Source organism: Euprymna scolopes, chromosome 5 (assembly GCF_053919585.1).
Source record: "Euprymna scolopes isolate OS-2025 chromosome 5, ASM5391958v1, whole genome shotgun sequence".
Lineage (NCBI taxonomy): Eukaryota > Metazoa > Mollusca > Cephalopoda > Sepiida > Sepiolidae > Euprymna > Euprymna scolopes.
Window position 1 is genome coordinate 117,976,395 of NC_136486.1, and position 26,706 is coordinate 118,003,100.

Below are 26,706 nucleotides of genomic sequence, written 5' to 3' on the forward strand. Positions count from 1 at the left end.
TATCGCTTTTAAATTTAGTTTTCTGTCTTTATTAATGTAAGGATTGTGTGATCTTGTGAGGTTTTGTAGACTGCATTGTATCATTACTCTTCTGCTGTCTAGACAACTTCCGCTGTCTGGGTGTATGCCTACACATTTGCAATTCTAACTTGAATTGACCTTATTTTAAAATATAAAGTCTGCTCTTACCATTTGACGCCTGGCCAATGATGAATCAGTTCAGTTGATTACATTTAAGTGACTGAATATCAACCTTTAGATTTTGGGGGCATTTTCGGCAACTGCAAGAGGAATTTTATATTCTTGCAATCTACATTAAACTTCTTTTCCAATCGGATTATTCTTCACTCTACAACTCACTTGCGCGTTTCACTGACATTGGACTTCTGACTATTTGTTAAAAAAAAATTCTTTGCTTTTTGGATTTACCATCGAATGAGTTTTCATGCACTCTGGAATTTCTACTCCCGTTTTTTATTTTTATTTATCTTATTTTTTTTTTTTCGCTATTTCCCCCTATTTAAACATGTTTTAACTGACATGAACACCTTTTTTTGCAACTTATGACTAACCATCATAAAATGATATTTCATTTAATGCCATAACCAGCAAATTTTAGCTTGGCCCTAATGATAATACGCTAATATATTTTTATGAATTACTTTTATTTCCCAAAGATAGTGTTAAAAAAAACTTAAAGAAACATTTAAAATAAAGACAAATACAAAAAAAAAACGACAATTCTTTCTTATAAGAAAGGCTGAAAGAAAAGAACATATAAAAAACAGAAAATAGTTCTTTTAAGTCCTTGTTTTAAGTTCAGTCTTTCTTTTAACAAAATGTTTTTTTTTCTTTCTCGAAAGGGAATCACAAACGAATAAAGTCTCTTTGACTTTAAATGGAAGAAAAGAGGTAAAATAGTTTCCTTTGTGAAGGTTCGGGTACCTTTAAATTCAAAGGCAGTAAAAGAAAACCACTTGGTACGCTTTATGTGTACAAATAAAATGATTTTACGTCTGTGTTTCAAGACTGCCCAGGATGTCGTGTCTTTCTTACACGGGATAAATTCTGGTATTAATGTTTTTCTTTTCTTTTAAAATAAAAAATGGTGTTCTGTGAAGGAAACTTCGGTTGAATTGTCTTCCAACATGGTCTCTTTCAAGTTCCTTGAACAAAGCAGGAATTTTCTTTCCTGGTGGTCACATGTGCCGATAATCTGCTCGACTACTTCTCGGCAAGCCGGCGAAATTAATTTTTGTCTTTTACAGAAAGGAAATACCAAAAAAAAAAAAAACCAACCGGTTTCTTCCGCTGGTCTTTTTGAGACTAATTTTCCAGTCGATAAAACATTGTTGCTTTTTAATAACTGGGAATGAAATTACGTTGAAAGTTTAGTAACTATCAATGGAGTTCCAAACAAACGCCTTTTTCTAAAGGAGAAAAACCAAGAACATTATATTTATCTTTTTGACGGAGAACGAAGTAAGCCTCCTCCTCGAAGGCTGGGGATACTCGAACTGACGAAAATGGACAAAGGTTCTTTCTTCCTCCTCCTCTCCAGGCAAGAGTAGGAGACTTCTAAAAGGGAATTATGATATGAGGGAAAGGAGTGGCGATAGTGGGCAAGTGACCTGCAAAAGGGCGGTCGAAGAGTGCGTCCCTTTCACCAAATGTTGAATGTGTGTATATAAAAAATAAATGAAAATTATTTCTTTATTAAAATTTCAACAATTTTTCATTCCCATCGCCTTAAGGTATATGTATGTATATATATATATATATATATATATATATATATATATATATATATATATATATATAATATATATATATATATATTCAAATATATATATCCATATATATTCGAATATATATATCCATATATTTGTGTATATATATAATATATATATATAATATATAATATATATATCATATATATATATAATATATATATATTATATATACATATAATATATATATATATGGAAATACATTCGAAAACATTAGTTCGCCTTTTTCTGGAAAAGAAAATCTGCATTATCTATTGTGTAGATCAGTCGATATAGTTCGAGCATGATGTGTGTCGCTATAAAATATTGTAAACATTCACGTGGCTAGTGCTTACACAAACCGATAGATAAATACAAAAGCGAAAATAAGAATACTTTATGATATCCAAAGGACGAGCATATATCATTGTTTTTTCTCATATTATTTTGAGATTTTTTCTTGCAATGGGGATTGCAAAACTAAGACGAATTTAAATGTTATCTTTCATTCCGTTGTCTTCGTTTTTACTTGGCAGTGTAAAGGGCAGCGAAGCAAGTCACAACGGGAATTCGATCAAGTTGAAAAATGGTATCCGACCTCTTGAAGATATTGGAAGAATATCCCATAACCACTCAGTGGTGCCATCTCTTTTATTGGTAAATATAATATAGCGACTCATCTCAATATTGCTGGAGATTTATTCCGATTTCAAGGTCTTGCTATTTATTTGCCATAAATTCTTAGCGGTAATGACAAAAACCGTTCTACATCTTTCCGTAAACAGTAAATAGATCTCTTGTTATTTGAAAGATTCGGATCAATAAATCTTTTTTTCTTTTCTTTTTTTTTTTCTTTTTTTTTTTTTTTGCACCAGTGGAATTCTATATTCGATATTGTTTTATGGTGTCAACATTATATAAACAACATTATAAAAACTCGAATGGAAATATAATTGAATGAAAAAAACAAACATACGAGTGTATGAGTACACTTTTATATCGTCGACATAGATATAACGACATTGACACGCATTTCTCTCCAAATATATATATATAACCTACAAAAGATACTTTGAATACATTACTCACACACACACACACACACACACACACACACACACACATATATATATATATATATATATATATATATATATATATATATATATATATATACTCGTGAGCAAAAAAGAAATGGGCCAAACAAATGTTATACATTTTATTGCACTAAAAGCTATATTGAACAATGAACAACTGAACAAAGAAATTAAATGAGACTAATGACACAGAACAAGACATTTAATTCAATAAATACTTAGTATGGAATCGCATTCCCTTTTTATTTATTTAAAAGATCAATTCTTTTAGAATTGCTCTCAACCAAAGTGGAACACTGTGAAGAGGAGATACTATTCTCTTCGCTTCGCACAGCTTCCCACAGTTTGTTATTGTTTGAAAAAGTTCTTCCGGCCAATGCACGAGAGATATTGTGAACCAAATATTCTTGATTGGGTTTAAATCGGGGCTTTGACCTGGCCAAAACATCACATCAATTGAATCATCAGAAAATCATTTTTTGTGACTTTAGTAGTGTGTACAGGGGCATTATCATGTTGAAAATAATGTTCTGTGATACTCCCAGCTTATGGATACTTGGTAACATCCTGTTTCTAATATTAAAATGTATACCATTTGCATTGATTGTATTCTCACATCTAATAAGTTTCCCAATTCCTGCTGCAGTAAAAGTTCCCCATACCATTATTCCTCCATTCCCGTGTTTAACTGTCAGTTTTATGCAACCTGGCTAAAATCTTTCTCCAGTTCTTCGAATGCACCGTTCGGGAGCATCACTAACAAGACAAAATCTTGATTCATCTGACCAGAAAACATTCCTGAACCAGTCTGAATCTTTCTTGCCATAACATAAGAAAAATCTCTTTCTATCACTGATGTTCTGCTTAGATAAAAATGGACTCTTTGCACACTTTTTAGAAGAAAATCCCATTTCTTTCATTCGTCTAGATATTGTATATCTAGAAAGAGAATTTCCAGCACCTGTTTTGAATTCTTTACTATGGTCAACATAGGTCTTCTTTCGATCTTTCAAAACAGTTAATTTAAGCCTGTGATCGTCCTTTAAAATGAATGCTCTAGAGCGACTAGATCCAGATTTCCTTTATACCGAGCGTCCGACTTCGAACCCTTGACCAATTCGCTTCACTGCAGAAAGTGATGTTTTCACGTTTTCTTTTCTTAAAATATCAAAAATCTGCTTGTAAGTCATTTTTGACTGCCTTAATCCTGCAATTCGGCTTTTTATATCCTCGTCAAAGTATGGTCTCATCATTTTTAGTATTAATTTTTTCACTTATTTTTTTTTTTATTACATTTTCACCCCAAACAAGGCACATTGCTACTTTGGTGTAAGGGGCTACTATCAGGGGCAACAACTACTGGGGTACTATGTTGGGATTTGGCCAGCAAAATGTCGGTTCACGTTACACTTGAACTTCTGCATGTCAGTACAGTTGGAGAAGCAGAGACCTGGAATGGAATTCCAGAGTCTAGCGGTTCTGGGGAAGAAACTACTGGAGTAGAAAGATCTTTTACATCTAGGGATCTCTACTGTGTGGGGGTGGGATTTCGCTGCCTGTCGGGTTTGTCGAGGGTATCTACGTCGTGGGGGTACAAGTGTCTGTGCTTCGTCAGAGCATTCACCATTAAAATACTTATAGAACAGGCAGAGAGATGCAATATTTCGTCGATGGGACAGAGGCTGAAGCTTAGATGTCAGTTCAGGGCCTATCAGATTGGCGACTCTCTTTTGAACCTTGTCTAGGAGCGAGAGACTAGCAGCAGATGTACCAGCCCAAATGTGACAGCAATACTCCATACATGGGCGAATAGTGGCCCCATAGAGGTACAGGATACTTTTGGGTGTTAGTAGTTTTCTAGCACGATAGAGAGAGCCTACCTTCTTCGCAGTGGCCCCGGCAATGCTTTCAATGTAATTGTTCCAACTCATGTTTCCTGTGAACGTTAGGCCAAGCAGTTTGAAAGATGTACTCACTGGCCATTGCTATTGGTGGCAGAGAAGGTTTAGTGTAATTATTGAAGGAAACCAGTTTAGTCTTGGCAGCATTGAATGTGACCATCCATTTTTTGTCCCCATTCCATTACAGATTGGAGGTCATCCTCTAGTGTTTTTGCTATTTCTTTAGATATGTGTTCATTTGTTTTCCTGTCATCAGCATATATACCCATCTCAGAGGCAATTTTGTCGGGGAGGTCATTAATGAAGATTAGGAATAATAGAGGTCCAAGGATAGACCCCTGAGGCACTCTCGCATTTATATCATTATATGTTATAATAATAATGGTCTGCAAAATAGAAATTTTTAGTTAAAATTAGCAAAAATTGATAGAAAAATATTGAAAAATCGATTTCTTCCTTCTTTCAGTCTTGGCCCATTATTTATACTCATGGGTATATATATATATATATATATATATATATATATATATATATATATATATATATATATATATATATATATATATATATATATATATAGCTTAGAGTGTTAGAGGAAAAGAGCGAGCTCAATTCTATGTGAGGAGATTTATCTGGACATTATAAAGCTCAACAAGTATCTTTGGAGCTTATATATGAAAACAATATGAGTGTGAAATGAAGTTACTGAACTATATATTGGTGGATATAGATTGGTTCATTTATTCAATAAAGGAATACAATCGATTAGTAATCCCCCAACTAATCGATTGTATTTCCTTATTGAATAAATGAACCCATCTATATCCACCAATATATAGTTCTGTGACTTCATTTCCCACTCCTATTGTTTTCATATATATATATATATATATATATATATATATATATATATATATATATATATATATAGTAATTTATAAAATATATATGGCGATTAAGCTACACTGAATATTCTGCGTTTCATCCACTATAGGATTCGTCAGGCTTATGTATCGTATATATATATATATATATATATATATATATATATATATATATATATATATATATATATATATATATATATATGCATGTGTATATATATATATATATATATATATATATATATATATATATACACGAGGATCGTTCTAAAAGTAAAGCCTGCTATTTTTTTAACTCAAAACATTGAAGAGTTACAAAGACGGGACTAGTACCATCGAAACGAGAATTTATTTTTCTACATAGTCACTACTATTCTCCGTGCTCTTTTTCCAGAAATTTAATGACGCATCTCTGCTTCTAATAGAGTTGGTTTCTTAAAATCTCACATCTTAAATATATAGAACAGAGAGATGAAGCTATTAAGTCATGAATGCTAAACTACAATCATCATAACAATGATTTGCAAAACCCTCTAATTCATTCGGGTGGAATAAAATATAGGAGGCATTACTTTTTGATCGCCCTATGTACGAATATATATATATATATATATATATACATATATATATATATATAACAAATAAAAAACCAAAGTCTATATTCTAAATTTTATGATGTTGACTATCTTACAATTTATTCCTTTAATTCCGTTGACACTTACAATTCTTAACAGTAACTATTTCGTGGCGCAAAATCATTCATTTAATTATTACATCAATCAATGAATTTATTTTGGCCTTAACTCATCAGAAGTAGCAACTATCAGTGCACTAAAAGAAAATAAAATGCATTTGGGCATCAACGCAAATCCGAAAATTGGAGGGAAGTTAAAATTACCTTATTTTTATCTTACATTATGCCATTTTGAACTTAGAAATAAAGCCGCTAACATTTAAATATCCATATTAATAGATTTTAATAATTTTGATATATACTACTAAAAAATATTCTATTTAGTATTTGATTTATTATTTATAATTAATCTACTTATATTTATTCAGATAATATTAATAGTTATGAGATATATATTTTAGTAATATGTACGGCATAATCACGTCGACACAGTGGTTCATGTCAGATCACCAAAGTTAAGCAACGTTGAGCCTGGCTAGTACCAGATGGGTGACCATGTGGGAGTTCTAGGTACTGTATGTGCTTTCCGCTTATCTTAGCATTGTCTCCAGTCGTTCTGAACCTCAACTTGCCACTGGTATTCAACAATATCGACTCGGGAGAGGTGTGGTTGGAGATTGCGCAACTCTTGCCACAAAAATTTCATCGCAGGCACCCTTACTGTGGGTATCTATAGTCTGTCAAGACTTACGGAAGCCTTATATTATTTTAGTAATATATAGCAAAATTAATAAAATTTATTAATACGAATATTTCAATGTTAGTGACTTTATTTCTATGCTATTGCTATGAAAATGGGCTGCTTTGATGGAAGAGATCGAGTGACGTATAATCTCGAACACAATAGCCAATATGCTTAACTTTTCCTCCCGAGTTTAATAATTCTCCCTAAGAAGATAACATAATAGTAATTGAACTGGCCTTTATATATATACATCTGTCCATACTCCTTGTCCGTTCTTTCTGTTTGTGTATTGTTTCTTTTTCGTTCCCTATAGCTGTTAGCAGCAACTATGGTGTAACATTTCAATAAACAAAGATTAAACGAACAGTACACACGTGCCAGCTCTAATGAATGTTTATTGTGCTCATTGTAGCATAAGCAGTGATGGACGATGCCAGATAACCTTGCTGGATAAATTATTGTTTGAAATTAACTTCTAGCTGAAATAAACGTTTATATAAATATAAACTAAAAAGATAATCTTTAGAGAAATAGTATTAAAAAAATGGGGTTTAGAACGATTAAATTAACAGCAATAATTTAAAAATAGGTTTGACCTCTAACAATCTGACATAGTTTGACGCAGAGGTCATTTAAGATGTTGTAGATCTTTGAATGGGACATGGAGATTAAGTCAGTTACAGGAGTTGGGTTTTTGAAGCTGACAAGATAAGTTTGGTTCTCCGAACAATCAAGAGACGGGTCGAATCCAACAGACTGGAAATGTGAATAAGAACAGTGCTTGCAACTTTGAGAAGAAAGGGACTGCCATGAATAAAAAAGTGTAAATATTATTTTATCGATGGTTTCTGTGTTGGTCTTTTTCTTCAGAGAAATGGAAAATATTTATTTCAGGTCTAATGGTCCAAACAGGTGAACCAAGAACCATCTGAATGGAATACATCGGAAAAGAAGGTATTATCTTCTTCAATGTTTTGCAATCTGCATATGTTTTGTCAACAGTCCCTTAAATGTTATACACATGTTGACATAATCACTAGACGATCAATATAGAATAGAGCTCCGGGATACGGCATTAAAAATTAGTAACAAAATACAGTACAGCATATAATACACATGTATATAATCAAATAACATTATAAATAACACCATAAGGTCATCAGGGGCCGGAAAAACATTATATTCCATATCGTAACATGAAAAAAACATGTCCTCGTGCCACTCTATCCTGGGATTCTACTGTACAAATATATATAGTTATGTATACACACATAAACCCATATATATCTACCGACGTTTCAAATCCTTATATTGTTATCGTAAGTGAGTGATCAAGAAAAGAGATCAACAAAGTCTTTTTACATGTGTGCATGGTCGCTTGTCCTCATTCTCAGATCATTGCTTTTCCATGCGTTGGCCTTTGATCTCCATGTGGTTGTGATCTTCTGTTTGACTCAAGACGAATAAAATACATGTATTGAAAAATAATGGAGACTTGCTGAGGCTTCAAAAGTTTTATTCAGGGGTTTGCTCTTTGGAGAAGAGGCCATATTAATTGATTCCTTATTTTCTTACTTAGCCCCAACATGATCAATGCACAGGCAGAGTTTAGAGGCAAAATATCAACTTAGATTGTCTGTACATATTTAAAACATGTATCGTCTCTCTCATTTCCCCCGAGCCCAACAGTCAGAAATTGTTTTCTGACCCAAACATGTGATATATTAGGTTGGTGCAAAAATAATGTCGTTTTTTGACGTTCAACATATATAAAAAAAACATTATTTTTGCACCAAACTAATAATTTTCTATGTAATATCATCCAACACCTGCATTAGGTATATTTCCGTTTGCTGCCAGGTTATCCTGACATGTATTTATGTAACCCTTGTTAAAAGTCATACTAGTTAACATAATCACTACTTACTGGCGTAGGATTCCAATGTATAACAGTGACATTCCTTAACAATATGATAATTACATATAAATTTGACATAAAACAATGGCTATTTATGTCCAGGTGCTAGCTGCAATTATTTGACAATAAAAGTTACCATAATTCTCCCACTAATGCGATATGGTAACCATACTATCATATTATTCATCGGTTCTCATCTATTACTAACAGAGATTTGCTATCTGCCTGTCTGAAGCCGAAACAATACTATTACTTCTATTAATTTATTATTGTAATTCTTTTTTTATTAATTTTGTTCTCAAGGTCTATTGCCACAGAAGCATGTTTACTGTGAGAAGAGTCCAGATTCATGGAGATGCAGTCTGGGTTAAAAAGTGTTTGTGTACATTAAATTTAAATTTCCACACGTTGGCATGGTTGATTAAATGGAGCAGGGAGGGAATTCCAACAGAACGTGGTTTGAGGAAAAGCTATTAAATTAGAAAACTTCCCAGCATCTAAGGACGTCAACATCTGTTGGTTAAATTCATCATCATCATCATAGCCTTGAGCCCTGGGAGGGCAGAGGACATCCACAATTTTATAGATGCTTTTGTAGCGAGGAGTTCTCTTTTCAGGTTGAGGGTGCTGGCCCCTACGCTCAACATTCCCAGAAGGGGCATATAGCGCCTAGCCTTCCCAAATGGTCACCCATCTGGTACTGGCCAGGCTCATCGTTGCTTAACTTTGGTGATCTGGTGGTTGAATTGGTTGGATGTATTTACATTGATAAGTAAAAATGTGGTAAATTCAGCATGGTAATTCATTATGTAAAAGTACTTGTAATACAAGCACAGGGACACAAGACTGACGTAATACAACATAGGCAAGAACTTAGAATCTGCCTTCCTTTAAAAAGTTTCGAATGTGATGTATTAAGCATAATCTAAAGCTTATTCATCCTACTTTCACCTTTTAGATTTGCATCTGCAGTCTCTGAAATTAGACAAAGGACTGGCTCCAAATTAACATCAATGCTTCTTAGATTGAAGACAAGTAAAATAGTCAGTATGTTCTGCCTCCTGGATACCAGCTAAGCCAACTTTTGATAATTCAACTAACTGTACATATCCGGCGTTGCCAGGTAAAAACATCTTGTCAGATGAAGAGTTTAGTCACATATTAGTTAAGATATACCAAATAGCTTAGCTTGTTACGATTTTCCTGAAAGTTGACCATATTTTGGATTTCTGGAAGCATAAAACATAACCATCTTCATCTATGGAATTCAAACTGGGGAATAAAGTCTCATAACTGAAATGGAAATAACTGATAGGTTAAATGAAAACTTACTTCCGTTTTTAAATGCAGCTATTGGTTAAAATAATAATTGGTAATAGTTGGTTATAATAATAATTGGTAATAATTGGTTATAATAATAATTAAAAGTAAATAAAATTACATGTAAATTAAATTTAAAATAAATTAAATAAATTTTATATAATATTTCTAAATAGAATACTTAAAACAAATTTATTACAAATTTCCATTAAAAATTAGAGCTAAGCAACACTAAAAAAAGTACAGGATATCTGCAGCAATTTTTGTATACCTAGTAACGTGGAACTTTTATTTCTGGCTTTCTTTTTGTTGAATTAGGTATAATTTGTGCAAAATTGCCACAGTCGTAAATTTCAGTAAAAACGTCAAAAATGGGTTACTGACGACTTTGCAGTCACATATTATGTGTATTAAATTATAAATCTTAAGAGAAAAACACAGTTTAATATACACATATTATGTACATTATTTGTTAAATCATTTATTTGAATCATTTATTTGCTAAAGTCAGCCGAAATGAGCTATTTTTCCAGATTTAAGAGAGCTAGATGACAGAGCTAGCTTGGTTAGCATAATATTTTCTAGACCAAGGGCTAATTTTTTCAAAAGTAAAAACATAATGCTGTAGCACATGGTTTGGTGTTCACCACCTTCCAAAAAGCCATGGTATTCGTCAAGAAAGACATTTTTTAATGTAGGCTAAAAAAATCAAGGAAAAGAAGCTAAAACCTGCCTCAGAACCTTATTTGTAGGGCACGGGAAAAAATCTGAGGGTTAAAAATAGATATCCATTTAATAAAGTATTTTTTAACTAAAAACTACAATAAAGACCGGATTATTGTGTATTTTAATGTTTTAAACATAAAGGGGCATTTTATACATTCTTTTCTGAAAATTTACTAAATTAAATGCAAAAAATAGAAATGAAATTTTATCAACCCCTTACTTTATGTACGAAAGAATCTAATAACTTGCTAGTGGGCGTTTATAATGGCTTAACATGTTCACATTATGGAATCCTTATTTTTCTTTATAAAACAATTTACTTTTTTTCTTGTCTTTATTCTTTAGATGCAGTATAGGCTTTGACGATGACTTCAAGACGGTGCAAAAATGGTCTAAGCAAATTCTGCTACATATGTGGCGAATTAACATTTGCTAAAGAAAGGCGCAGCATTACCAGCCATATCAAGAAATTGTACAAGGCGTACTTTCATTTTGATATAGGAGACCAAGACAAGTCATGGGCTCCTCATGCCTGTTGCCTTACATGTGTGAAAACATTGAGCACATGGTATGCAAAAAAGAATGTTCACATGAAGTTTGGTGTGCCAATGATTTGGCGAGCGCAGAAAGATCATTCTAATGATTGCTATTTTTGTCAGCAACACTATACGAGCTGTACAACAGCAAAAAAAAAGAAACACATTGTTTACCCAAATTTGCAATCAGCAATGCGCCCAGTTGAGCACTCAAAAGAATTACCTGTACCAAAACCCCCTGATCAGGAAATGTGGAGTTCAAGCAGTGGGGATGAACATTACAGTGATGAAACAGTAGAATTTTCGAATTCAGAAAGCAATAATAAACCAATACTATTTTCTCAAGATGCTCTAAATGACTTATGCAGAGATCTTTATTTAACCAAAGACAAAAGTGAACTTCTTGCATCAAGGCTTAAAGAACGAAATCTTCTTAGAAAAGGTGTGAAAATAACATTGTACAGAAAACGTGCACAAAACTTGCATGTTTTGTTCACTTTGACAGATGATATATGCTTCTGAAATGACATTGTTGGACTTTTTGAACAGCTGGAAATACAATATGATAACATCAACTGGCGACTTTTCTTAGATGCATCCAAGGAAAGCATAAAAGCTGTTTTGCTTCACAATTGGAACACCCTGCCATCTGTTCATATAGCTTACAGCACAACCATGAAAGAATCATATGAAAATTTAAAAACAATTTTAGCAAGCATACGTTATGAAGTCCATAAATGGCATGTTTGTGCAGATTTCAAGGTTATAGCCATGCTCACTGGCCTTCAGCCAGGCTATACTAAATTTTGTTACTTCTTGTGCTTATGGGACTCTAGAGCAAGAGCTGAACACTACGTACGCAAGCACTGGCCTGCTAGAGATGAAATTGAGCAAGGAAAACATAACATCAAACACAAACCACTTCTGCTAAGTGATAGAATCCATTTACCACCTTTGCATATTAAACTCGGTTTGTTCAAGCAGTTTGTGAAAGCACTAGACAAGGAGTCCTTGGCATTTGCATATCTTCCAGAAAAGTTTCCTTCATTAAGTCGAGCTAAAATAAAAGAAGGTATCTTCATAGGTCCCCAAATTCGAAAAATTGTTCTTGATGAAACTTTTAGCACACATCTCACGAGAAAAGAAAAATGTGCCTTTGAGTCATTCAAGAAAGTTTGTGATAACTTCCTGGGAAAACATCGTTCAGAAGACTATGTGCAAGTTGTGAATGATCTATTGCATCATTTTCATGATATGGGATGTAACATGTCTCTAAAAGTTCATGTGCTCCACTCTCATTTGGATTTTTTTGCTGAGAATCTTGGCCATGTGAGTGATGAACATGGCGAAAGGTTCCATCAAGATATTTCATTAATAGAAAAACGTTTTAAAGGAAAATGGAACACTGGTATGTTGGTAGACTACTGCTGGAATTTAAAAAAGGATGATGACACTCTACACAAGAGAGTTAAGAGGACAAATGTTGTTTAAACTGGTGAATTCGGTGTTTTTATTTCAAAATAATTAATAATAAAGTACATGAAAATGGTACCTAATCCAGAGAAATAAATGTCAGATTTGGAATCAGCATACTTTTCTTACACCGAAACAGGTCTTATATGTCTTGTACTTTTTTTCAATTCAAATTTGTTGCAGTGTTATTGTAGCAGATTTTCTTTAATGTAATATGCAAATGAAATAACCTCTTGAATGTTGATTCTTTATTAATAAATAGTATATATATAGAAATCATGCATGAATAAAATATATATAAAAGTTCGTTTTCAGTATTAAAATCTATTTGTGAAACAGTCTACCTTTTGTATCTATTAATCAAATTGTGAATAAACAGACAGAAATATGATGTTATAATAAATATATCATTAGGTATCGAAACACTATGGACTAAAGAGGGCTATTTTTCACTTTGTTCTGATTATACAATAAAGTTATATATAACTTATTTTTCATCTTTTATTTTACATTGTTTTTGTTTGTTTATTTACAAACAGTTTGAGCACTGTAAAAGTGCTGGTCGAATGTTTATTTAATGGACATTTAAAGACATCGTTCACAAGCACCAACTCGAAAGGCCAGTGATTAAAAGTGCCGAATATCAATGCGATGGTTGTAGGTTCAATCGCTGGCTGAGGAAAGGTGCTAGTCTAGCCACACTGATGAGTTGTAATAAAACAAAACAGTGCTGTATATATATATATATATATATATATATATATACACACATATAATGAATATATATATATATAATCGGCATTGCTAGACTTTCTATGTTTATATTTGAATAAATATGTAAATAAAACTGTTTGCAAATCGACCACAAATCAAAATAAACAAATTTTAGTCTGTAAAATCGATGAAGCAATGCGATGTTTTACTTTTAGCATACAAACAAAACAAAACTTTTTTTTAAAATTAATTCTTGTTTTCTTTTCTTTTTTTAATTAATCTATATAATTATAAACTGTGCCCCCGTCCGACCGCCTTTGTTTACATCTTGTTTATCGAAAACATTGTTGTCCTGGAAACCAGCTTGTATTCAAAAGAATTCACACTTCTTTCCAGAGTCTACCCATATTGAGTACGAATAAATTTCTGTCTTTGCTTAACTTGTAGACATAGTTTCAATCATGAAACAATGTTTTGGTATCAGTTTCGATTCTAACTAATGGCATTCAAATCATTTTTTTTTACTTTGAAATCATGACTATATATACTGGATGAAATATGATATATAATAATTGACTTTATAATTATAAATACCAAATTAAAATACTATATTTAATCATATTTTACGACCGGGCGCACCTGCTAGTAATGAATAAAGTTCAGTGCTAATATAAAATGTTTCTTATTTTTCTCTTTTCTAATGTCATTTCAATATTTTTATATTTCTTTTTTAAAGCTCTCATTCATTATCGACAGGTTAATACTTCAACTTGTACCACTAGCATGACGTCACTTTTCCAGTGAAAATGCCTTGTCAATGAAGGTGATGATTAGCCTAGTTTGATGATTCACCTTAAATTACAAGAACCTTTAAAATACTTAATGCTATCATCCTATCAAGATTTTGGAATCCATCAATACATTTAAGACGACTGTATTTATCGAGACAAAACTAAGCCTAATACTTACAGAATCCTTTCATGTTAACTTTGAACATTGTCACTTTTCCTTCAACTGGGAGGATCATATAATTGTGAAAGAACTACGTACAATATACTGGTGCTACCAGATCAGGCTATCTGAAGATATTGGCTTCGGGAGATGAAATGCACCTAATATTGATGCTTTTTTTTGTTTTTCTACTTCTTTTTGAAAAACTTAATTATGTTCTGCAAAACCAAAAACAACCCTTTTCCCTCCTTTTCCTTCTGGTCCTGGATATGACCTTAAACTATATCCGATGGTGAGGCCCCAGTTTGCAGGCCTTAGGGAGTGTGGAGCCACCCTTTAATTGCCATTGCTCCCAGGTCCACTCTGACCCGGAGTGGAAGTACCTCTTAGGGTCCCAACTATGGGTTAAATAGAATACGACTTAAAAAACAAATATACTATATTAAAAAATCGTTCTTCAAAATCACCAGATTCGGCATTAAATAACCTGAAAAGGGTTGATATGCCGTAAAACAAAACAACCAACCTTTTCCTTCTTCCCATTTCCTCCTTTTCTTTCAATCTCCCCCACTTTTTGACTGGTTTCCTAACTTTAATACTGTAACTCTTTTCTCTCTATTATTGCAAAACTCATTCATGTTCTGCAGGGCAGGGAACAAAAATGATAAAATCCACTTTAAACAATCAAATCAAACACTACAAACTATCGATTGAAGATACAAAAAGCTTGAAGAATAAAAACCTTCTAAAAAATAACTGAATGCAACCTGAATACGATTTCTAAAATAATTAGATTCGGCATTAAAAAACCCGAAAAGGGTTGATATGCCGTAAAACAACTAAACCAACTCAAACAATATATAGCAAAAGTAAAATAAATTGTTTTGCACTGTTCAAGTAATTTTCTATTATTTATGTTTTTTAAACATTGTTTTATTTTCGCTCATGTTTGAGTTCATGCTTATTATTTTATTTAATATCTATTTTACATGTTAACATGTGTTGAACAGCTTTTAGAAATTGACTTCCAAACAAGCTTATCTATGGCTACGTCTTTATTTATCACTCTTTCTCTTTCATCTGTTTTTATCGCTTGCCCATCTTTATCATGACCTTCCCCTGCCAATTGAAACTGCTATCTCAATTATTTGATGTAACTCTCTCATGCATTCTTCTAACATGGGAGGATCATATAATTGTGAAAGAACTACGTACAATATACTGGTGCTACCAGATCAGGCTATCTGAAGATATTGGCTTCTAGAAATTTACTTCCAAACAAGCTTATCTATGGATACGTATTTATCACTCTTTCTCTTTCATCCGTTTTTATCGCTTGCCCATCTTTATCATGACCTTTCCCTGCCAATTGAAACTGCTATCTCAACTGTTTGATGTAACTCTCTCATGCATTCTTCTAACATGTTCATACCATCGAAGTCATCAGAGCACAGGAACACAACTCTGCAGTAATACAACATGGGCAACAGCTTGGCAGCCAGTGCAGAATCTAACATCCTGTTAAAGGTTTTCCATAAGCATAATCACAAGCTTATTCATCCTCCCTTCCCTTTCATACCCTCTTTCATTCATTAATCTTGCTCAGAGGTCATCAGAACTAAGGCTATCTTTAAACTCACCTTATATATCGATTATATCATTCTTATATCATTTCTCTCCATGCAATGCATGTCCTCAAACTTCACTAACCAGGAGTTATTTTCATATATCCTCACATTGATCTGATATGCTTTACGGATACACGCTTACAACAATGTATTCACTTTGTCTTTTGAGAAGTGGCATGTTGAAGTAGATATTGACTCAAACTGAGGAAATCCGCGTTCAAAATTCACAGTATTTGGACCTTTCTAAAATCTTAATTCAAATTAGCGGGACCTGTCGAAATTCCATGGGGGGGACTCATTCATATGTAATATATTTATGTTGCCATTCTGTAGATGTTCAGTGTAAATGGAGACGCTCTGATATTATTGTGACTCTTTTGTTAAAACTGCAAAAGTATTTATCTAAGCTAGCATGGACGCCTGGTGTAGCCCAGTCATAAAGTATGCTTAAATATGATATTTTAATTCTTGCAGATTTCGTATATATTATTATAGAGTTAATGTTCTATCGATTTTTATATATTATAAAGTTGCAATTTCAAAAATAAAAAAATATATCCATATGACCCGAGTGCATCAGCTTGAATTGAAATCAAAACTAATGAATTATATATATATATATATATATATATATATATAAACTTGAATTCCTTCAGCTATAATCGAAACCAAAACCAAATCTTATGAAAAATTCTTGGTACAATTATTTATATATATATATATAAAAAAAAAAAATGACTTAAGTGCTAGCAGCTATAATCAGACTTGGCCTTTTGGTCAAGATCAAAGTATAGTATCTGTTCTTCAGATGCTGCACTTCCATTTCTTGTTCTCTTTCGGCGGAGGAGAAATCCTTCACGACTGAGACAATTTTTATTTTTGTACCTTTTCTCCACGTTAAAAAAACGACCCTGGTGTCTAACTCTGTCCCGTGGGGAGGCATAGTAAATAGGTATAATCAGAACTGAAACAAAAACTGATGAAGAATTCTTGGTAAAATTATTTATTAGAAGAAATGGAAGTCCATAACAATTAAACGACAGTCACTCGGATGTAAGCGTGACACACAAAATAAATAACACACACGCTATCCTATTAATATATAGATGAAGAAAAAAAACAAAGAGTGTCCATGCTAATTCTGTATTGATAATCTAGTTTATACGTTTAATTCATAAAAAAAGAGAAAAAAATGCAAAACAAAAAAGAAATAAGAAAATAATAAGATATATCTGTATTAAAAGTAATTTTAATAAGAAATTAACAAAAACAATTATTTTTCTGATTTCTTTATTTTTCATGTTGCGTTTTATTTTTTTACAATTTTTTTATGGATGAGAGTGTCGCAGCAGTATTATAGAAAATAAAGTAGAAATCAAAATGTTTTTGATTTAATTTTGAGCCTTCTCCAATCTTTTTTCTCTCTTCAACAAAATTCAATAAAACCTATTCATATCAAGACATTACATATATATATATACAAGAGACATGTTTCAGATTTTATTCAGTTCAACATAGAATGATTACTTCAAAGTTCAATACTTAATAAGATGATATGAAACACTAAACTTTCTCGTTGTTTAGTTTTGATTTTGTTTTTTACACAAATGAAATGAATTTATACATGTATTAGTAGCTGACCAAAAGGTTTGCTCAGATTTTGTGTCCTATTTTCAATTTAAAAGTGGACATTTGATCAACCTAATATATATATATATTACAAGATCTTGTTGAAATCCAGACTTACATTTTTTTATAACTTGTTTATTTCACTGTGGAACTCCTCATTACAGCCGTTTCAAAATGGCTGTAATGAGAAGTTCCACAGTGAAATAAACGAAAGTTATAAAAAAATGTAAGTCTTTGAATTTAAACAAAATCTTGTAATATATATATACTCTGCTACTATAACATAGATCCATTGCTTTACTGGTATTTAACAGGGATTGTTTTTATCTACACAGTTTCAACCCATTAAATGAAAACGGTATACAATGAGGTTAACAATATTATATATATATATATATATATATATATAGGTTGTCCCAACTTAATATGGATACATGGTGTCCCAAAATAATGTATATAGATTGTGCAACTCCGAAAATTGAGAGCTTATCTAAATGAAAACATGCAAAACAGATAGATTGGAAGAAGGAGAGTTGAATTCCCACATAGATGATGAGATTAGAAACACTTGTTTTTTTTGTGAGAGTTTTTAAAAACAAAGTTGTCAGAAAAAAAAACATGAAATACTTGTTAAATTCAAAGTAGCAATAGAAGAAGAATGTACTGAAGTCTGGATGGAAATGTAGGTGCATTTCCTTATGATATGAAAGTGGGTTACAACAAACTTTTTAAATGCATGTTATTTCTCTTCAATCCATCTTGTTTACAAGTCTAAATTAATGACTTCAAAGGGTATATACATATTTTGGGCACAAATATATATATATATATATATATATATATATAATGGTTGCATCGATTGGTTTCCTAGATGTAAATCTAATGAAACTCATGTGATTATCAAAGAGTGCTCAATTCAGGACAGAGCTTGTATATAGTCTGTTTATTATGCAAACACTATTAGTTACATATACCTCATCAGATCAGCGATTCTTTTTTTGGTCAGATGAGGTGTTATACTTGAATTGGGACTCCACTGAAACATGTATGCACATATGTAACCAATAATGTTTGTACAATAAACAGATTATATATATATATATATATATATATATATATATATATATATATATATATATATATATATACTCGAATCTTTTATTTCATGTGTTTTTTCCATATTTAAACATTTATTCATTAATGAAATCTATATTTATGAAAATTAAGAGTAAAAACAGTTTGTTTTATTTAGCAGAAAATAAAAAATATTAAAATGAATTTCATGAATAAATTTCATTTAGTTTTTACTGGAAAATTTACTGTTTGATAGTTTTCAAAGATTAAAGAAATCATATATACTCATGTTAACACATTGGTTGAAAATAGATCAGGAAAGTTAAGCAACATTAGGTTTGGTCAGTACTAAAACGGGTGACCATTTAAGAATACCAGTATGAACTCTCTCCTAGTTTCTCGTTGCCAGCTAAAAAAAACATGGCCTATTCAGAAGAGGTATGGTTGAGATTGGTCAACTGTGGCTTCACAATTACATTACAGTGGGTATGCATTGTTTCTCAAAACGAGACAGAACCCATGCATTTCATATATATAAGAGGTGGGTGTAGTTTGCCTGAAGCATTGTATAGTATGTAGTTAAATAGAATTGTAGAAGGCGTTACTTCTGCATTGTACCGCCTTCTACAATTCTATTTAACTACATACTATACAATGCTTATATAAAAACTTTGGTAGAAATTATTCCTAAGATAGATGGTTAGACTGTTATATATATATTAGGTTGGTGCAAAAATAATGTTGTTTTTAATGTATATATATCTGATAAAAAAACGACATTATTTTTACAACAACCTAATATAGAAGATCTGTCCAAGAAAAGTAAAAGTAAATCCAAGTAAAAATTCCCTGAACAGTATCCGTTCACAGGACACATTCATGTTTTTTGTTTGAACACAAGTGTTTTCATTATTTACATTGTTTTCTTCTTGATATTCCTATCTCTACAATATTTAGTAGAAATGCTCTTTGGTCTTCTTCCGGTGTGTTTTTTTTTTTTTTTTACAGTGATGCTTTTTCTATCTTTAAATGTCACCATGGCAAACAGGTATTGTACAGGAGCATGAACAACAAAATAGATGAGCTAAAATGTCTATCCAACATTTTTCTTTTAAATTTCTCTCTCTGTGCTATCCCTCTCCATAACATTTCCCCTCTTGCTACTCTTCCATCTCCTTCCCTACTTCCCCCCCCCGCCTCTTTCTGCTTCTATTCCATTCTTTTAAAACTTCTCTCTTCCTCTAGCTCTCTCTACCTTTCCTTCTAATTCTCTTTTTTATTCATTAATTATAAATAAAATTCAAAAGATTTCTCTACAAGTTGAACTCGCCCCCTTTCTGACAACAGAATGAATATAAAAAAAATAAAATATTCCCATATTTTTTCTGAGGCAATGCCGAAAAAGAATATATCAGTTCTTTGCAGAATGTATGTCATTTTTTATTACAAATCAACACTTTATCAAGACTCAAATGCCACTCAAGGATAAAGATAATGAGTATCAGGAAGTCATTGAGACAACACCGTGATGATCATTACTACCGGAAATTGGTAGGATTTGATTATATAAGAAGTTGTTTTTATTTCAGTTGGAAAACATCTCTGCAGTATTGTTTCACAGTCGGGCAGTTCTAAGAAATAAACTATGTTCATAGAATTTTCGTTTTTAAGCACAAATAGAAAGTTAGGTAAATTATTGACAATGGTTGTCAAGCTGGTAGACCAGTATTTGTTGAGGATATTTTGCAGGGAGAGAAAGTCAAAGATTAAAGTTCAGTCAAGCACCTGCTATAAACATAATGAGAGATATTCCCACAATGTTTAGCAGAGAAAACATTCTTTTATACAATAGACAAGCCAACTATAGCTGAGAATGGAACGAGATTAGAGTTTAATTCATAACTTTCTCAAGTTTAATAGTGAAAATCAAACAGTAGTTTTAGTAAAACTTGAACACTGCATTCCACTTCACCATTTCATATAAGTAATGTTTGCATACATAGAAATTTGTGCAGATAACACTACTGTGTATGGCAACATTTCAAAGCGACAATTACCCAGATCTCTCTGTTTCTCTCTTTTCTGACCTTGAGCACATGGTACAATGGGGAAAAGGATGCCTAGTTAATTTTAATCCATCTAAAACCAAGCTTCTTTCTTTCAATCATCAACGCTCTGACCCCCACCCCTAAATGAAATGGATGGTTCTCGTCTTGGGGAAGCATTATGCTTTGACAAGCTTCTGGGACTGACCTTCATTTATGATCTGAAATGGAACCGTTGCCAAACTCGCCAAGAAAATGGTTAGATCATTTTACTGCCAATGCAATGCTCTAACTGTATAAGAGCCAAATATGTCCTAGGATGGGAAGGAGCTGCTCAGAGCATCCTCTCCTGCCTTGAGAGGGCATAAAACAAACTTTGGCATCTTGTGAGGGCTATCCATCTTTTTTGTCCTTCCACTGTCTCATAGAAGTGACGTTGCCAACCTCTCTCTCATCTATTATGTTCACGGCAAGTGCTTGACTGAGCTTCACTGTATGCCCTCCCAACGGTAAGTATTTTGTGGCAAACACCCAACTAGCTACAATAACTATCAGCATCTTCTCTTGCTCTCTATTTGTGCCGAAATCTAAGCAAAAAAATCCATGATCAGAGCTTTTTTTCCACAAAGCTGCTTCCTGGCTGTCTATGGCATGATCGTTTTCAAGTACAACATGAACAGGTTCTTGAAGAGCGATCCTCTAAAATAAATTATCAAATTTCCATTACAGTAACCATTAACCGGCATCCTTCAGTGACTTCTGAGATTTGCTGAGTGGTTGACTATATGAAGTAAAAAAAATCACTATTGCTTGCAAAACATAACAGAAACAGAAATATTGTAGATAATAGTCGGAAGAAAAAAAGAGTGATATGAAAGAGATCACATTTGTCGAGGACTAAAAAATGTTAAAAAATTTCAATACAAAAATCTTTTAAATTCTTAGCAACCGTTATAAGTTGCTTTCCATATTGACGTATTGGAAATGAAAACTTGGTTGAATATAAAATCAACTCTTCACTGTGCATTTTGTGTTTAAACCAATTCTTTTGCAATCAGCCAAGTCTGCACTTGCAGCACTTTGGAAAACGGTTCAGACAATTGAATAAAGATGATTAAATCTTGCCTAAAACTCTTTCAAAATATCAAAACACATTGCAACTTCAATTATCTCGGATATGGCAGCAGACATCGAATTGACTAGGCAACCACTGGAAGTGTTGATTTTTTCGTGAGAGGTTCAGCACTTGAGGGTTTCAGTTCATAGTAAGATGACTGGGAACCAAGGAGAAATATTTGATTACCATGGTGGGTAAATCTGAAAATAATAAGTTTTTCTTTTAGTAATACAAAATGCAATGATTTCCTGTGAAAATACATCATGGAAAAACATAAAAACCAAAATATTAAACCATATATTAACCTTGTTTTTAAAATGTACAAAAATATCAGACAGATTCAATAAATAAAATGTTGAGTTACTGTTATCTGTAATTTGGTTTTGGTATTTCTTTTCTATAAATATATTTTTCAAGTCTTCTAAACTAATTATTTTATATTACTTGCTAAAGTGATACAAATTTACTTAAGAGAAAAAAAAACAAATATAAAGTTAGTTTTATTATAATCAAACAGTACAACAAAGATTAATTAAAAAAAAAAAAACTATAAACTAATATTTAATTTATTCAGCTTGTAAAGTATGTAACCATATTTGTTTTAATGTCAAATTCTCTTTTATACACGAGAAATGTTGAAATAATTAAAATAAAATTGAAAAATGTGCAAAATTTATTAAATCATCAAGTGTTCAAGCAAGGAAAATGTCTATGAATTTAAAAAAAGGGTAACAGAGGGTGTATAAGAAAACATCAGCAACTATTATCCTCATCTTTTTTTTTTTTAGTTGTTGTTTCACACCGTTTCGGCCAACTATTCCTCTGGCCTTCGTCAGGATAGGAACTCCGAATCTCCTCATTGCAGTCTCATAGTTGTTTTTCCTCTCAACATATTTTTGGCCAACTAAACCTATGGTCGGCTTTGGGTAGGACTGAAACCGCTATCTTCAGACAATGCTCACCTGGAACTGTAGAGATTCAACGTCTTTATCCACTGCACCACAGGATCTGAACAGCAATCAAGGTTGGATTTTTTGGTCTTATAAACCCACGTTTATTTATTATCTGATCTTCCATTGTCCGATCCTTACCAAATGGTACATATTATTTAATCAATTGGAATGTTTATTGAGATGAGTATTATTTATTCATTTATTCATTGTGGACTATTATCCTCATCTTTCTTTAGTTGTTGTTTACTGACGTTTCGGCCAACTATTCCTCTGGCCTTCATATGTGTGATATAAATGCGGGAGTGCCTCAGGGGGTCTATCCTTGGACCTCTGTTGTTCCTAATATTTATTAATGACCTCCCCGACAAAACTGCCTCTGAGATGGGTATATATGCTGATGACACCACACTCTATAACAGGCATGACAGGAAAACGAATGAATACATAACTAAAGAAATGGCAAAAACACTAGCAGATGACCTCCAATCTGTAGTGGAATGGGGACATAAATGGATGGTCACATTCAATGCTGCCAAGACTAAACTGGTTTCCTTCAATAATTACAAGAAACCTTTTCTGCCACCAATAGCAATGGCCAGTGACTCCCTGTCTGAGAGTACATCTTTCAAACTGCTTGGCCTAACGTTCACAGGAAACATGAGTTGGAACAATTATATTGAAAACATTGCCAGGGCCGCTGTGAAAAAAGTAGATTCTCTCTACCGTGCTAGAAAACTACTGACACCTGAAAGTATCCTGTACCTCTATAAGGCCACCATTTGCCCATGTATGGAGTATTGTTGTCACATTTGGGCTGGTGCATCTGCTGCTAGTCTCTCGCTCCTAGACAAGGTTCAAAAGAGAGTCGCCAATCTGATAGGCCCTGAACTGGCATCTAAGCTTCAGCCTCTATCCCATCGACGAAACGTTGCATCCCTCTGCCTGTTCTACAAGTATTTTAATGGTGAATGCTCTGACGAACTGCAGACACTTGTGCCCCCACGACATAGACACCCTCGACAAACCCGACAAGCAGCTAAATCCCACCCCCACACAGTAGATCCCTAGATGTAAAAGATCTTTCTACTCCAGTAGTTTCTTCCCCAGAATTGCTAGACTCTGGAATTCCATTCCAGGTCCCCGCTTCCCTAATTGTACTGACATGCAGAAGTTCAAGTGTAACGTGAACCGACGTCTTGCTGCCCAAATCCCAACATAGTGCCCTAGTAGTTCCTGCCCCTGATAGTAGCCCCCTACACCAAAGTGGCAATGTGCCTTGTTTGGGGTGAAAATGTAATAAAAAAAATTTTAAAAAAAAATGTATAACAACAGTTATTGGATAACTGACTAATGAAAATATTAGCAGCAGCAGCCGTTAAAGTACTATGTAAATTACAAGTATGCACAAGCTAGCATAACAAGAAAAGGAGAAAAAATAAATCAAGAAGAGAAGCAAATTAATACCGGGCAAGATGGATGTGTGAAAATCGAGAGTGAGGAGGCAGTGATAAAGATTTTTAAAAAGTATGTGCATTCAAAAAGACTTTGGAAATATAAAGAAATGCGTTGTTTTGAAGGAATAAATGCATTTCATTTGCACTTAAAGAAATGCAGAGTTGAATTTTTTTTTTCTATTTATGTTTTATTTATTTGTTCCTTTGCGTTGGTATAAGACAGTGTGTGGGTTCAAAGTGTAACAATTCACTTAAAAAGCATGAGCATAGTGAAAAATACAGAGTAATGATCTTCATTCAATTCCGAACAGCCTCTTTCTTCTAGTAACATTAATATGAGTACCGCGTCATTGTCTTTTTGATAAAATTTAGCTTGCAAATCCATGCATGTGCATTGCTGATTCAAAACAGTATTTAATACTGAGAATTCTACATGTGAATGCCCTATTTGCTTCTATATAAAAGACAACTCACTGTCACTTTAAGAATCAAGATAACATTGGACTAACACGCTCAGTCATCCATAACAGTAGGTGGTACAGACAATCTGGTCTGTTTATCACTACAAAAGCCTGGTACATGTCTCTGTCATATCAATCTTCCCCCTTAAAATTAAACTTTATTCCTTTAGTTAACAAATAACATCACCAGTAAAATGATGAGAAAAAAATACAACAAAACAAAATGTCTTTTCAAAAACGTGTCTTATGAAATAACTAGCGGGGGTACTCGGTATTGCCTGGGTGTGTTGAGGTGGTGTAGGAACCCCAGAAAAAAAAAAGTGGTATAGTAGGGGGAAGGGAATCAAAACAGCAGTAGGCAGTGCGGGTGGAGAGAATTATTGTTAAAAAAAAAAAAAAATGGTAGTAGGCAGAGGAGGAAAAAAAAAAGTAATGTCTTAGCCGATGCGTCCATGGCGAAACTTGAAGTCGAGAGTGTTGAAGTTAAGCTTAGTCAATCCAACAGAGATGATGACTTGTGAAAATGTCAACGAAAAAAGCGACTCCTCCTTATCAAAAATGGGCGAGTTAAGGGTGAAGGAATTAAAGTTTTGGGCCAATTTTTTGATATTTGTCGTCCAAGACATCAAGCTTCAAAATAGTACCAATCTCATCATAAACCGTCGTGTGTGTTAATAGTTTTTGGCAAACATGCAAACAAACATACACATAAAATGAAGTTTGAGATTTATATAATAGACTAGGCATTGTCCAGTCGTAAAATATGCATGAATATTAAATTCTAATAAATGCAGAATTATTATTTATTGTAAAGAGAAATACTGTAAGTATTAAACATAACATTACATTCCTTTAAAAACATGAAGAAAAAAAAAAGTGGAAAGTAACTGAGACGTGCATGTGAGTATTAAATAGTTCACTTCATGTAAGTAAAAAAAAAACAAAAAACTTAAGCTGAGATCAAAACCAAAACCTAAAGACAGCGAGTCAAATACAATAACCATTAGGCCAGCTTGACATGACCTTTAAAAAGTGTTTTCAAACCTACTTATTCTTATCATAAGTAATGTCATGTGAACAATTCATGCATATGCATTCGTGAAACAGTTGACAAACAAATAAAAATCAATGACCTTCCCGCACATATCAAGTTTTTAATTTTGACCTCTTAGCAGCCGTTTTTTCAAGATGAAAAAAAAAATGTTAAAAAGTTTTTCACGTATCTGAATACCCTATATACCAAATTTCAAGTCAGTAGACTAAAAATTTGTTGAATACATAGGTTGAGAAGTGTACTCACACACATTCTCACTTATATATATATAATGAATATATCCGGGTTTCTCCACGCAAGAATATGATTGGTTATTATAAGACACTAGCAGAACTATTCGGTTGCTCAGAACCGTGTAAAACAATGAGAAAAATGAAGTTACTTTTGAACATACCATTATTCTTAGGATAGAGGAATTTTTGATGTCTATGTATCATTTACTATTTCAAGCAAAAGAATACTTTACTTACCCTAGGACGGGTCTTTGAAAAAAGTGTCTTACATCGAAAGTTTCAGAAAAAAAAAAAAATGATTTTAATCATACAATAAAATCTATATAATTATAAAACTCTATAGACCTTCCAGTTGTCCTTGCCTGCTTGAATCTTGTCTTCAACAATTGG

The 26,706-nt window shown here is 32.8% G+C and overlaps 1 protein-coding gene across 2 annotated transcripts in view; it reads right to left on the reverse strand.

Annotated features, from left to right (window-relative positions):
• Window positions 1-19,917: 19,917 nt before the first annotated feature.
• Window positions 19,918-26,706, reverse strand: part of LOC145276965 (protein O-linked-mannose beta-1,2-N-acetylglucosaminyltransferase 1-like) — a 260,297-nt gene continuing 253,508 nt past the window's right edge. For both annotated transcript variants that reach the window (XM_080128508.1, XM_080128507.1), the window contains one exon: window positions 19,918-22,361. In XM_080128508.1, coding sequence (XP_079984634.1) covers window positions 22,244-22,361 — 118 coding nt within the window. In that variant the 3' untranslated portion in view covers window positions 19,918-22,243. The remainder of the gene's footprint in view (window positions 22,362-26,706) is intronic.